This window comes from Sceloporus occidentalis, unplaced genomic scaffold (genome assembly GCF_023333645.1).
Source record: "Sceloporus occidentalis isolate IW3139 unplaced genomic scaffold, rSceOcc1.0.p SCAF_63, whole genome shotgun sequence".
Taxonomy (NCBI): domain Eukaryota; kingdom Metazoa; phylum Chordata; class Lepidosauria; order Squamata; family Phrynosomatidae; genus Sceloporus; species Sceloporus occidentalis.
The window spans coordinates 3,305,257-3,320,145 of NW_028317043.1; the positions used below are offsets into that span (position 1 = coordinate 3,305,257).

General features: G+C 39.8%; 1 protein-coding gene across 1 annotated transcript in view; it reads left to right on the forward strand.

Annotated features, from left to right (window-relative positions):
- Positions 1-14,889, forward strand: part of LOC149287193 (MAGUK p55 subfamily member 7) — an 86,642-nt gene that overhangs the window by 19,865 nt on the left and 51,888 nt on the right. The window contains exons 3-5 of the mRNA XM_089493186.1: positions 1,669-1,746; positions 6,698-6,778; positions 14,146-14,277. Of these exons, the coding sequence (XP_089349312.1) occupies positions 1,669-1,746; positions 6,698-6,778; positions 14,146-14,277 (291 nt within the window). The remainder of the gene's footprint in view (positions 1-1,668; positions 1,747-6,697; positions 6,779-14,145; positions 14,278-14,889) is intronic.

Sequence of the window (14,889 nt, forward strand, 5' to 3'; positions counted from 1 at the left end):
GATTACTTTTGCAATATGGTGGCATTGCAGAGAATACACACACGTTCTGTTATTCGTCGGGTTGATCTACATACCAAACATTTTTTCCATATGACTTCACGTAACACTTCAGCAGACGCTAATGATGAATCGGACTTGGTGAGGTTCCCGTGTGAGGTTCCTACCAGGTAACTCTTGTGTACCGTATCCAGCTAGCTCAGTAAAAGGATATGTACGTCGTGTATATAAATATATATATATGTTATTCCTTCCCCATAAATCTTGGAATGTTACCCTTTGGGAGAAAATGTAAATATCTTCACCCTTTTGAGTGCCAGAGGAAATACGTTGCTGAAAGGGTTGCATTAAAGTGACCTTAATTTCCCTAAAACACTTATTTATGAGACATCTATCATAGAGCGTAGCAATGACAGCAGCGTAGCTCCGTGTGCGTCCCCAGTTCCAGCCCATCTAGATTTTTCTAAAACCCCCGAAACATACATTTGTGGCCTTTTTGTTCTTGCGTCGCCAATACTAGGTACCAGCACCTCTTTTAAAATCCTAATTGAAAGTACAGCATTTTATTCCATTGTATATCGCACCTTGCCCCCCCACTCAAGAGCCATAAAATAATTTTGTTGCCTCTGTTAAATTTATTTACAATCACACATTGCATGTCTGTCCTTCATTCTGCTTTATTTAAACCTAAAATCTGCTAATATCCCTGAATGCCTTTTTTTTTTTTTACCAATGTGCGTCGTGGCAGGCTTTCAGGATCCCGACGTTTCTAATGATGGCTGTTTAACCCCTTCAGGACCGGCGTCCACGTACTGTGTCTTCCCTTGAAGACTGCAGTTTTATTTAAATATTTTAATTCCATGCTCGTGATTCGCTTCAAAGCGATCACGTGCACGGAATTGAGGGGGAGTGGCTGCTACGGAAAGCTGGGGACATAGCGACGCTTGATCGCGCATCATCGATGACGTACCTGGTACGTCCCGGTCTGGTGGTGACGTATTACCAGGAAGTACCAGGTACGTCCCAGTCCTGAAGGGGTTAAAGGGACACTTGTTTTTGTTTTGGGGGGGGTATGGTTAGAAGTGTATATAGAAAAAAAAAGGATTATTTTTATTACCGGTATTATAGATAACAGAAATAATAATAATAAAATACAATACTTTACATATTCAGTTATTTCTACAACATTTAGTAGAAGAATAATACATCTTTTCCTTAATTGTATCTATAAAAACAACGGTTAACGTAAAGTTAGGGGGTAGTGTAACAATTTGGACTTACAGAACCCAAAGGTGAGGAGGGCCCTGTTCAGAGGAGCTTACAATCTTGGAGTTACGTTTCCTGCCACGTTTGATGCCTGAGCTGCAGTATTCTATTAGGGGGTTTGCTTTTCTTATACACCATCGCGTCCTTGCGACGTATGCTTTTCAGGATCCTTTATGTGACACGTGTACATGTTTGTGCTGTTCTCACTTAAGCTGATCTCCGTGTTCTTCAGTCTGTGACAAAACCAAGAACGCATCCCACAGAAGGGGTTTTATGCCCTTAAAACAACTTGATGGTACTTGGCCAGAATGCACCCAGCATTTACATACCCAGCCGCGTGTAACATGTTACCTCTTTTAACTCTGCAGCAAATGCATTATTAACCTTTTCATTTCTGTGTTTCAGATACACGAAAAATTGCATTATTATGAGAAGGAGAACCCGTTGCCCGTGATCCACAGCGCTACTTCCCTGGCCGATGACGTAAGTATACGCTACCCGTCTGCGGCAGTACGCTTGCCCCCGTCCTCTTGGTAGAAACCCTATCGGGCCAAAAACATATTTCCAAACCTGCTGTCACATACATGCAGTGACTTTGGTTTGATTTGTGTTTAATGGCTTGCAGTGGGGAGAAAAGCCCCTGTATTGTAGGTCTGTTCTGATTTAGTTATTACATAATTAAAATTACAGGCTGTAGTCCCGCAGAGGGAACAAAAGCTGCCGTTTCACAGTGTTTGGAGAAATCCATAGACAAGAGGAATGTCTTAGAAAAACACACACAAATGAAATGTCTCTCTTGCTGACAGTGCAAGAAAAATGACAGCTCGTACTAGAGAATTGAAGTAAATAAAAAGCACAGAGAAGGGAGTTGTCGGAGCCGCCTGGTGTGGCAGATCAGCCGTGATTCATGCGCAGCCCGGCTTCCAAATTGCTGTCACAATCCGAAAACCTTGCGCAACCAAGAGGTCGTCGGCAGTGATGGAGTAGTCAATTTCCTGTGCCTATAATTCAATTAAAATAAAGAAAAAAAGCACACCTGTCACGTCGTAGTAGCGTTTTTTTATTGCACACGGGGGAGATCTCTAACACACAGGTTGTGCGCAACGTGGGGCGACTAAAATGGAAAAAAGCGGTAAGCCTTTAAAAAAATAAATAAATAAAAGTTTAAAAAATTTAAAATAAAATATCCATGTAAGTTCTTCAGTGAAGGGAGAAGACTTGTCAGATATGGTCTGTAGTTTAATAAAGATAGAAGCCATGTTTACGCTGATATTAAACGGCACGTAAGTATGTAAGGAAAATATCCCCTAGTAAGTAAATCCGTTTTTGGGGGAATCAGATAAAATTGGATGCAGAGAGATATACTCCTGATATTCCTGCTGAATAGTAAATCTCATACCCAGGTGCAACTTGAGAGCTGAGTGTTATTATCATTACAGTGAAAATCAACAACATTTGAAATCGATAAGATTAACAAATATTAAAACAAACGGGTACGGAAGGAGAAGGGGACCCTGCTCTTATAATCTTATTGGTCTTGCTATGTCTTCAGAGAACTGTCCATCGAAATCCTATCCATGTAAGATAGAGTGCAGATCGCCCCCAAGAAAACACCTAAAGATATTGGGAATCCATAGCTAACAAGATAGTAACTCTTTGTATGCCCTGCAGTATAACGCACTATACTATTTTTTAACACACTTTAAAATGTATTAATTTGTATTACTATTACAGGATACATTTATTAGTTAATGAACATATCATATCCTTATCCTTACACAGCTGCACTTGTCATGGACAACATAGTAGAATAGAAAAGAAGAGAGCAGGGGTTTGGTTTATGGAGTCATCTGTATAGGATAGATGTTCGCATCTGTTAACATGCTTTCTGGGTTATCCACGTCCCACGAGTACGCTGATCTCTTATCGTATGTTTAGTCGTATCGGAGGAATCCGCCAGCCATGCTTGATATTTTTTGGAAGTGCAGGGATCCCCTACTTGTTCTCGTGGATGTTTTGTGCAGACTACCCTTAATCGAGAAGAAAGAGGACCTCCTTGTTCTTATAGCACTAGATGACTGATGAGGCATTCTGCTCGTCTACTCTATAAAGATTAGGACCTCTTCAGTTCTTAGTCTTGTTCTAGATTTAGGATAGCTTTACGTCCACATGTTTAAATTCCCTTACAATGGTAGCCCTACCACTTCTGCTAGGAAGCTGTTCCATTAATTTACCACCCTCGTGTGCGCATATGTATGTATGTGTATGTATATATACATATATTTCAATTCAAAATTCTCTTTTTCAGCCGTCTATTTCATACATTTCATATATCTTTTGAAATTACGTAATGCTTGAATATATTGGAATCCATTTACCATCCTTCCCCCCCCCCATTTCTTGGCAAGGGACAGCCGGGGATTAAACAAAGTGGTGACTATCCAACACTAGATTAAGAAACAAAACATCATGTACATTAGTGAACATAAAACATCTCAAAGAGGGAAAAAAATCAACCACTTTGACGACTTTGCACATCTTCTGTTACAGCTTCTTAAATCAGCTCACAAAACTGCAGAAGAAATATGTTCCCTCGTAGAATTGGCCTCGTTCACAAATGTTGGTCAAAGGCATGGAAATTGGTGTTCTCCTAGTAATACAATAGCACTTGGCATTTTTGCCTAAAAATTATTGTTAACTCTACGAGCGCTAAAGGGGAAGTTCCCCAAAGTTTTGCGGTCATCTCAAGCTTGGAGGGGTCAGTGTTTGTTTTGAACTATTTAAAAGGTTTGACAGGGATCTAATCCCCCTGGCATGTATCCGGACACCGTTCCTACGCCGGAGACTTAGACGTAACCCATTAGAAAAAGAAATCCCGTGTAATCCACAACCGAGAAAATTTATAGTTGTGTTCCAGTTGCGGTTCTTGGAGAGGCTTACGTTGTGGTTTAATTTTAGCCCTTATCATATGTATTTTTAAAATTCATATTTCTATTTTTCCATGACCTCCTAGATTGAAAGTAGTAAACTAATCCAAAACAATTACATATGCTGTATATATACGTATATTTATGAACATCGGGGTCTACTGTCATTGGGAATTAGAAAATAAAACATGGATTTATTCAGTGGAGGAGCTATTCACCTTTTAAAACACACGCGCACATACATATACGTACACACGGACACACATACATTCTCACGTGCGCACACACACACATACATATACATACAGGCGGACATGTACAGACGTGCAAACACATGCACATACACTCACACGCACGCACATATACATTCACACGCACATATACGTTTGCAAGCACACATACATATACGTTTGCACGCACGCATACATACATATACATTCACACGCAAGCACACATACATATACATTCACACGCGCACACACATACATATACATTCACACGCGCGCACACACATACATATACATTCACACGCGCACACACACATATACATTCACACGCGCACACACATACATATACATTCACACGCGCACACACATACTAATGTCAATAACCTAAGCATCTCCCAGAGGCTTTCACCTTTTTCCTGTAGTATATGGAGCTTGTTCACTAGACAGTGAGGGGCCTGCGCTGGAGAGTTTCTCTTGCATAAAGGACTCTATTGACCCGTTATAATGCCTATTTAAATAAAACTCACTGTTAATGAGATAACCCACCATGTCACATACCTTCTGGAGCTCAAAATGCTTCTCATTTTAAAAACCCTAGTAATGGTAAAAACTGCATTGGAAACGTGTTGTTTATGTAACGAATGGTATTTGTTTCTTCGGACTTTCATTTATGTTTAAAAATTCATATCTGCAGAGCTATAGCCAACTCTGAATACAGCCACATTTCCATTCATGAACTTCATCATCCCCATAACATAGCGCTGTGTTATATACACACATTCCATATGAAATATTGTTTGCCACATGCCAGGAAATGTTGGTTTTGAATTATATCGCCCTCCCCGTACTCATTCCACTGTGTTCAAAAAGGTGGACAAATTTTGCCCATTATAAGGAAAAATGTCTGCCTGGATGAATGCGCTTTGTGTGACTTGCCAGTACATTCTAGTAGCAGCGTGCAGACATGAACCGTTTTATCTATAGCCTCGAAAGGTATTAGAGAGGTTACAGTAACATGCGGTTTACAAGCAGAGCCAGGAATCTGTAATTAGAGAGAGCATGGCTGTATCACGGAGGACTGCAGGAACGGGCATACCCACCATAGAGCAAGCATAGAAATGACACTGTATTCACTGGATAAAAGCCTTAAAATAGTATCTCCGTCTGAGACTTCCACTGGGATATTTGATACCTACGGGAAATGTTTATTTGTAATAAGATAGTGAGGCTTATTCATAGTTTTGAGACAGACAGGCAGTGCCAGATTAAGAGCCTTCTCCACACCCAGGTACATCGCTCCCTCGCCCACCCACCAAAACAAAAAGGTTAGCGGCCAGGCTCCACTCCTCGTACCCTCCTGCTGCTATGTTACGCTGTAACACACCGGGGGCCACCGGAGTCTGAGAGCCCCCAGACTGTGTCCATAGGGTGCTGTCGGCCCCTCCCTTAACACCGCTGGTCTGGTTGCATTGTATTGGCTCCCTTGGCTCCTGTATGGTCGGTGACCGGCTTCTAGTGGATTAGATCCAGTTTTGTGCTCAGCAAGTAGAATCTCTGCCTCTGGTTACATCTAAAGTGTTGTATTTGCTTAATATCTAGATTTTAACCACATAGAGGGGGCCTCATTAAATTTGTTAAATGTAGATAAAGTTAAAAGGAGCCAAGGGTTGGAAACGACAGGACCTGAAGCCGGTTCGTTTTATGCGCATGTCGGAACTGCCCTGCTGTTACATGGCTTTACTTACATGTACGTGTAAACATAGCAAGAGAGACAGCGAGCTCTCAATCTTTGGGGCATTTTTCTTCCTTACCTGGGTTTCTAACAGCACATCCTCTGTGGCTTTTTGGAAGCAGAGCCGATTTCACCACCTCATTCAGAAGCAGCTTCTTCTTTATATTTGTGTCTGAACAGTCAGTGTCAAAGATTGATCCAGTCGTTTTACAAGCAGGCCTTTGTCTGCACGCAAAGAACGATTTACCTAAATGAAGTGCCGGGCTTTGCCCTTGTAACCATAAATCAGAATGTGATCTGACTACTCCGGTGCCAGATTCGATTACTTGACTTAAACTCAGCTGAAAGAACTGGCTTCAGTCAGGTCCACAGGGGCCCAGAACAGAAAAAAGCAATGATTAATAGTCTGTTTGTGCTCATGCTGGCTTCTGTTTGAGCACACTGGAAAGCAATAATCTCAAACAAGATAGATTCTCGGTTGTCACAGAGGCACCGGGTGAGACAATACTCAGCTAATGTTCTTGGTGTCAATTCTGTCTCGTTCACAGCTGGCTGAAGAACTCCAGAGCAAACCGCTGAACAGCGAGATCAGAGAACTGTTGAAACTCCTGTCAAAACCAAATCTCAAGGTGAGGACACGTTACACCTGCAAGACACACACAAAATGTCCATTAACTGAATTCTTTTTCTCTTTTAAAGTGGATTATTTATTTGGAAGCCAACTGTATTATTTATTCTTTTTTGGTACTGTGTCCTTTGAAAAAGAAAAATGAGAGAGATCGCTTTTCCATATCCATCCCAAAATAACGTACGGTTGATGGACTGTAACCTCTAAATTAATATGTTGTGACAGATTTCAGCCAGTGAAGAAAATATGAGTGTTTGGACTGGTGGATTTGATGCGAGTTGTTTTTTGTTCTTCTGAAAATAAGCATACGCCGCGGTTCACTCAAGGTGAGACCCACGTAGCTGTAGCTAAAAGAAGTGACGGTGTTTCCTGTGTAGCGGGGTGATGTCACTAGCAAGTCAGCTATTGTTGACTTGAGATAAATATTAGTGACCCAGATCTGTAGAGCTGTGAAACTAAAATTTTAGAGGTGACTATCTAAACCAACAGCAGGTAGCCTTCAAAACTTCAGAGGTACCTTCAGATATCCATTCCATACCCTTCTTCTACGTCAAAGGTCCTGAAAGCTTGCGTGGTACATTTTACTCAGTGAACATTGGTCCTCTCAAAGGTCTCCCATATCCCAGACTCAGAAACATCTCGTTAATCAGTAGTTTTTATTTTCTAAAATGGATAAGTGGTGAGGATTCATTTAGAACATTGCATACGAGTAAATTACATCCCCAGCTACATTATATCCAGCTACATTGTAGACTTTTCAGGGGAAATTCCTGTGGTCACTTTTTTTTTTGGTTTCTAAGACTTATTTTTACTGGAAAATGTTACCATACCCTTTAAATGTGTATTTTAGTTCTGCGTAATATCTTCTGTCAGGACATTACTCGGAACTGTATGGGTCTATAATGGTGGAACTGGGACAAGTGCCGATTCACTTTGTCGCTAGATGTCTGTTAACGCATATCGAGCTCAAATAGGATATACAATATCTGGTTTTGAACCATTATAAAAAATCTGGGCAGAATATGCTCTTCAGAACGAGGGCTCTGTACAAACTGCTGTGAAATTACATTCACGGAAATCACACATTTTGTTTAAGAAGACTCATGTTTTGTTTGGAAAAGAAACCAATTTTTTTTTCTGGTTTAACTTGTTTCTTTTCTGATAAATCCTGGTTTGTTATGTGAGAATGATCACCTTTTTCACCAAGTTTAACCTCAATATACCGATCTACCCCAGCTTAGTTACTCTGTATGCATTCTTATAATTGATGAAGAACAGAGCAGGGCCAAGTACGCAACGAGTGAGAATATTGACCAGCATGAGGGCAGAAATGCAATGGCTGGCAGAGTGGCGATGAATTACCTGATTGTGAGAAAAAGATAATATAATGCATAGAATAATGTGTTTAATATGTACTGGGATTAAGCAAACCAGCATGACCGAGATCACATGTTCTGTGTAACATTCTGCGGCTCTTTATAATACAACGGATACCAACCTGAGCATTTTGGATCTAGAGATCCACGTCTGGCCGGTGCCTTATCCGCCTCCTCGGTCTGATGGAACAATGCTGCGTTTGTGCTCAGAACCCTGGAGTCGCTGCGTTTCATGCTGTATCATTTAACCAGCGATGACAGGTGCACAGCTGGACCACATAAGGTTGCTATTAAAAGAAACACAATTAGATGGACGCTTAACGTCTTAAAATTATAACCAGGTAGATGTTTTTATAAACTTATAAAAGAGAGCGAGCACTCACGTTAATGTTTAGCTGTCATCTGCTTATGAATGTATCATCTGGATGTAGTATTTAAAGGAAAAATGTGTGCTATATTCTTGCCATCTAGAACAGATGGAAACGCTTTGCCCTTTTCCTTAAAGCTACAGACTACCATTGTTTGACAGATGGGCAGTTTAAAGGGTAGGTCAGGCAGCTAAGGGTTTTTACCACTTTTCTTGTGCAGGGGTTGAGTGTGTGCCCCACCGGATTCAACACGTGCCCCCCATCCTGCACCCTTTGGAAAAAATAGACATGATTTGAGAACCCAGACATTTCTGAGACGCGATATACGTCACGTCAGACAGTATCGGCAGCGTATAGCCATAGTCTCCAACGGTCATACTTGCATTTCAGATACTGCTTTATCTCGGACCAAGCCCAGCCAGATAGCCAAAGCAGTCTGAGGGTATGTTTAGGGGACGACATAGTCAATGTACCCTACCCATCATGTAGAGCACATTCCCCGAAAAGCATTCCGTAGAAAACCCATAAAATGAGCATAGAAATGGCCCAGTCATGGTGTAAATGCTGCCTCTCTTGACAGCTCTCTTCTTTTCATGATACAAAAAATACTGACCCCATGGTCTAATCACTAAATAAATCTTAGACTTCTAGTAGAAGAAGAGACGGATATATGGCCATCAGATTCTCGTGCTGCTTTACGGAGAATCCGTCGATGCCCTCTCTCATTATCATCCAGCCAGCAGCTCTGTTGCCTCTTTAATGAACCTACTTGTCTTGGGCAAACAAAGTATATAATTTATACTATTTTCATTTATTGCACCTTAATGTTTAATACTGGTTATTGCTATTATTGGCTTTGTGCTAGAGCAAGTATCAGTAGCTCCTGTGCGTTTACCCCTCTGGCACTGAGTGGGTTAAATAATGTTAGGCATTGGACATGTTTTGTTGTATTATATCCGCAATTAATATTTGAACTGTTCTCGGGCTTCAGTCTTGGACTGTATGGAGAAATACATTTTCTTCAAAGTGATCTGTAATTTCAAACCCCACTTCGTATCCAGGGGTAACTCGAGTTTTTCTTTTTTTATTTTCGCTGACTGTAAATGGACTGAATCTTTTCTGCTAAATGACATTTTCTGGGCAGTATTTATTTTCAACAGCGCTAAAACCAGCGGTTCACTTGCATTTCCTTATAAAAAAAAAAAATAGAAGCTTTTTCGGCTTTAATAGCCAGTGTTTTTAAAAGTTATTAAAATGTCATGTATTTTAAAATATCTGGTTACAAACAATTTAGTGAAATGTAAACGGGGAATAAGCAAAAGGCAGAGGCCGAGATGTATGGTAATGTCTTTTAGCCGTCTAAAATAATACTGGGATTAAGACACAGAATGTCCACTTTATAACAGCACGCTAAGGCTTAGATAATAGAAAATTATAAAAATGTATGATATTAGTATGCTAATTAACCTACAGAAACTCCCCATTAAAGTATTCATTTATTTACAGTTTATTATGCCTTTTAGGGACTAATATTAATAATGAAAGCAGAACTGTCATTTGCTTTTGTTTATATAAAAGTTACATCTGTTGGGGTATAGAAGCTGCCATCTTGCCTCTGTGTGGCATATTGTGAATTGTGCCTCGCTTGTTGCCCTGTTGGAAGACCAGGCTACCTCTAACTCCGCTGCTGAAAGGGAGATCAGTCGGCACGGTCCTCCATAGTTTACTCTTTGCCCGGCATTGCATGTCCATCGTATGTCATATCCTGGATCGCTTCTCCGGGTCGCGGGAGGGGGTCTTGACACGCCCCACTCCCCGCCCATTTTCCCTTTAACCCCTTCGCGACCTTTGCCGGTTCGGGACCGTCATGACATGAAGGTCACTAAATGACCTTTGACGGTCCTGAACCGTCAAAAAGTTAAATAAGCTTAGAAAGTGATCAACGATCACTTTCTTCGCTTAAACGGCGTTACTGTAATGCCTCGATGTCGAGGCATTCAGTAACGCCGAGATCGGCATCGGGGGCCATGTCTGGCCCCTCCCCGAGGCGTCAACAACCGCCATACATTGTATGGCGGCGGACGCCCGTTTTAAAAGTTAAATGGTGTCGCTGGAATGCCTCGATCAGGAGGCATCCAGCGACACCAAACACTTACCTCTGGGTGGGCTGTGACCGCTCCGGAGAGCGGTCACAGCCGCAGCTGCCGGCGTTCTTCGCCATCAATAAGATGGCGGCCGCCCTGTAAAAGCAACAAACAAGTTTTTAAAGTTTGCTAGATGGTCTAGAGAACTCTGGCTCCACTTGCAGGTTGAATACAGGTACTGCATTCAACCATGCAAGTCAATGGAGCCCAGCTTTCTAATCACAATGTGATTAGTAAAATATAAAAAAAAAAAAAAAATATGGAAAAAATTAAAAGTGCTAACATTTAAAAATAATTATGCAGTGATGTCACTAGATGAACCATCCAGCAAAATGTGTAAAAAAAAATATAAAAAAAAAAAGTATTAAAAAAATAAAATAAAAAAATAAAGTTTATTATTTTGAGCAAGTGCTAAAATTTCTCAAAAATCTCAACAAAGAGTTAAAATAAAAGCACTTCAAATACCCAAGGGGTGTCTAATAAATTAAAAAAAATGGCTGATGGGGTAAAAACAGACTGACCAAAATGGACAAAAAAAGCGCACTTCCCAAATGTGGCATTTTAAATCTCAAACAACACGACAAATCCATGCATGTCGGGTATCACTGCACTCAGGAGATGTTCCTGAACACACATTGGGGGGTTGTTTGACAGTGGCATATACCAGGACCTGTATATCTATAACTAAAGTACAATTTGTGTGAAAAAAAATAAAAAAAAATTACTATTACAAAGTTTGACAAAGTGTAGTTCTATAATTGGTGCATGGAAAGGGTTAAAATAACAGCATTTGGAATACCCTGGGGTGTCTAGTTTTCAAAAATATATGATTTGAATGGGTTAAATTGAGTTAACCGGCTTCAAAGATGTTCCAAAGAGGAGATGGAGGCAGAATGACCAGATTTGTTAAAAAAGGTTTGGAAATCATAAAACGCTGCTTGTACTTATTGCCCTATAACTTACAAAAAACAGCAAAAAAACATAAAAACATTGGGTATTTCTAAACTCAGGACAAGTAGTAGAATCTATTTAGCTAGTTTTTTTACTTGCTTTTTTAGGTGAGTAAAAGATTTTTCAAATAAAAGTCATAAAATGTGTATTTTTTCAATTTTTCACCATGTTTTTTTTATTTTGTTTATAGTAAATAAGATGATACGATCAAAATAATGGTATCTGAAGAAAGCCCATCTTGTCCTGAAAAAAACAATATATAACTTATGTGGGTACACTAAATGGGTGAGGAGAAAATTACAGCTGAACACAAGCACCACAAAAGTATTAAAACAGCCTCGGTCCCACAGGGTACAAAACGAAAAATGAGCCCGGTCCTTAAGGGGTTAAAATCAAAAATAAATCGATTAATAGTAACCGGCACTACTATTTATTTTTGGTCAGCAAATTTGTCTCCTGAGGAAGCCAGGACAGCACCTGGTGAATCTCCATCCACTAATATCACTTACCAGAGGATTCCTCGTGGGCTGCCTTGGCTTTTATGCTGTTGTAGCTCACTTCGTGAGCCTTCACTTCTTGTAAGTTGCTCCAATAAATAGGGGCCACATTTTTTACTTGCTATACTGTCATGGTATCATTTCTTTTACACAGATCATTGGAAAGGACTGCATTTTAGATTGTCCTGGATACGATATTTTCACATTGTTTTACCCTGCGCTTCCCTACCGGTATCCATTATTCTTGTTTTAATAGCACTGTGAGGAGTACTAAGGAGGAGCTGCGGGTACGCATGTTGTTATAATTTCACACACACCTTGTTTGCAACTCCTCTATATCACGGCGCATTCTGATGGTCCAACACCAGAGACCTTTTCTGCCGCCGGGACTGAGTCGGCCCTGCATAATGCATAGTTAATTCAGAGAGAGTTTTTTAAAGAATGTATTAGCAATTTTTTGGGCAGGGTCAAAAAGTTTGTAATATTTTGATTTCATAGTCAACATATGTGCACCAGATACATTTTCAGAACGCAATATACTCGGTGTCATTAAACTGACCCATTTTGCTGCAAGGAAGGTTAAAGCTGAGAAGTGCTGCGGATTTAGTATCCCTCCTGATGATCGGAGATGATGGAACTTCAAGAGTAACCCGCGCTGTCTGTTATTTTATCATAATGTTTCCTCTCTCTGTTTTACATACACATACAGTATGTTTTTAAATTGTACATTATTATGACATTTATACAATGTATTCTTTGAATCCAGAGGACACGGTCAGTGTTTCTGCACAAATACACACAACCTTAAAGAAATACTCGTTGTTGGGGCGCCTGTTGCATGAGCCGCAGTGTTTGGTTTGAAGTTGGGGTGAAGGTTTGCTGACGCGGCGGTGTCCTTGGCTAATATATTTAGAATGATGGCGGATGAGTTTAACCTTTACACCGGGTTCAACCATCCTTCGGGCTCCCACTTTAATGAATAACCCCTATGTTCGCTATTCAGCCAATCACACATTTTAGTTAAATAGTGCGCTTAAATACACAGTTTCAAAATTCACATACCATTTCACAGAATACCTCTAAATTATGCCTGTGTAGAAATATAGCATGATTTTGGATAATTTAGATGTGCTGAAGAGGGATCATTCAGTAGTAAATGCAATAATTGAACAATATCCAGAAGATAGTCTTTTTCCAAATAAATTTGTGTCTAACGTTTCACAGCAAATCAACTTAGTTGTTCCTGTCTGGATTGCTTTACCGACTTATCCAGCTTGCGGCTAACCGTATTTTCCCAAACTAAATAAATATCAAATTAAATTCTGCTTATTTCCCTTGGCTTGGGCCAATTATGTTGTCCCGATTTTTTTTTTTTTTTTTTTTTTTTTTTTTTTTTCTGGCACAATCACAACTTGTGAATGATTGGCATTCTAGATTATAATTAAACCGGATTCCTTCTGCTCGCCTCCTCGCCAGTATCCCTGGTACACCATTTTATTTCGGATTTGATTTATAGTACTTGGGCAGTTTCCCATTTTGTAAGGGAAATATCTGTAACATTGGATCCGCTGTTTATCTTCCCATTGATTTTGTTTAATTTTCTTATTAGTTAAAAGAAATATATTAGGAAAGAAAACATTGGATCGTTTCACGGAATCCTATAATAGTTGATTTCATATCCATAATAAAGTAAAACTGTTTGGTGCCATCCGCTGCCGACATGTCGACCTCAGCTTGGGTTCTAGAGCATTGTAGTCCAACTCAAAGATCAGGAGTTGGATGTTGCCCTCCAGAACGTTCTATAGGGCCCTTATTGTTCTATTGCATTGTATTAATCATTCTATAGGAGCTGAATCTCTCTCCTAAAATTTAGGATTGGATAATAACCGCAGACATAAAACCCCCGAATCACCTGGGCTTAGAAACCGTAAAAATAGCAAAAATAATTATTTATTTCACAGCCAAAACTTTGCAATATGATTTCCACTGAGCCAATATGAGACTTGTGAGCTAAACTGTCATTTTCTTGCAGGCTCTTCTCTCCGTACATGACACTGTGGCCCAGAAGAGTTATGATCCCGTTCTCCCCCCAATGCCTGATGATATTGACAGCGATGAAGACTCCGTGAAAATTATCCGACTGGTTAAAAACCGGGAGCCCCTGGTAACGTCTCATTTATTTATTTTCGCTCATTCCTGGGACTTGCATTTTATGATATATTTAAAAAAAAAAATCTGAATTCATTCCCCAATTTAGTAAATTCCCTGCAGTCACCTAATCAACAAAAAAAGCATAATAAGGCAAATTTTTTGGTTTTTTTTAGTGTTGTTGCTGTGTTTTTATGTTTTGGATGGCCAAAACACTTTTGTATGTACTACAGGTTTTTTTTTTTTGTTTTTTTTTTTTGTACTTTTGGCAGAGGGATATTTTTTTTAATCTGTTAATTTGTTGGGTTTTTTTTAGTTGTGTGGGCTACAATATATTGGAATGCGTTTACATTTTTTTTTATTCTTATTTTTTTACTGACTTGATGGCAGTGTTCCCTCTAAGCTGTGCGCGCGCACATAGCATTTTTAGGAGCGCACACGTCTAAAAATTGTGCGCACAACAGTTTTTCCCAATAAAAAAAAATATATAATATTTTTTTGATACTTTATGCAGCGCGGATATCGTGCGCACAAAATTTTGGCTCTGGGAACATTTTTGCACAAGATAAATTTTCTGCGCACGCCACCTAAGAAAAATTAGATGGAACATTGCTTGATGGTGACATCA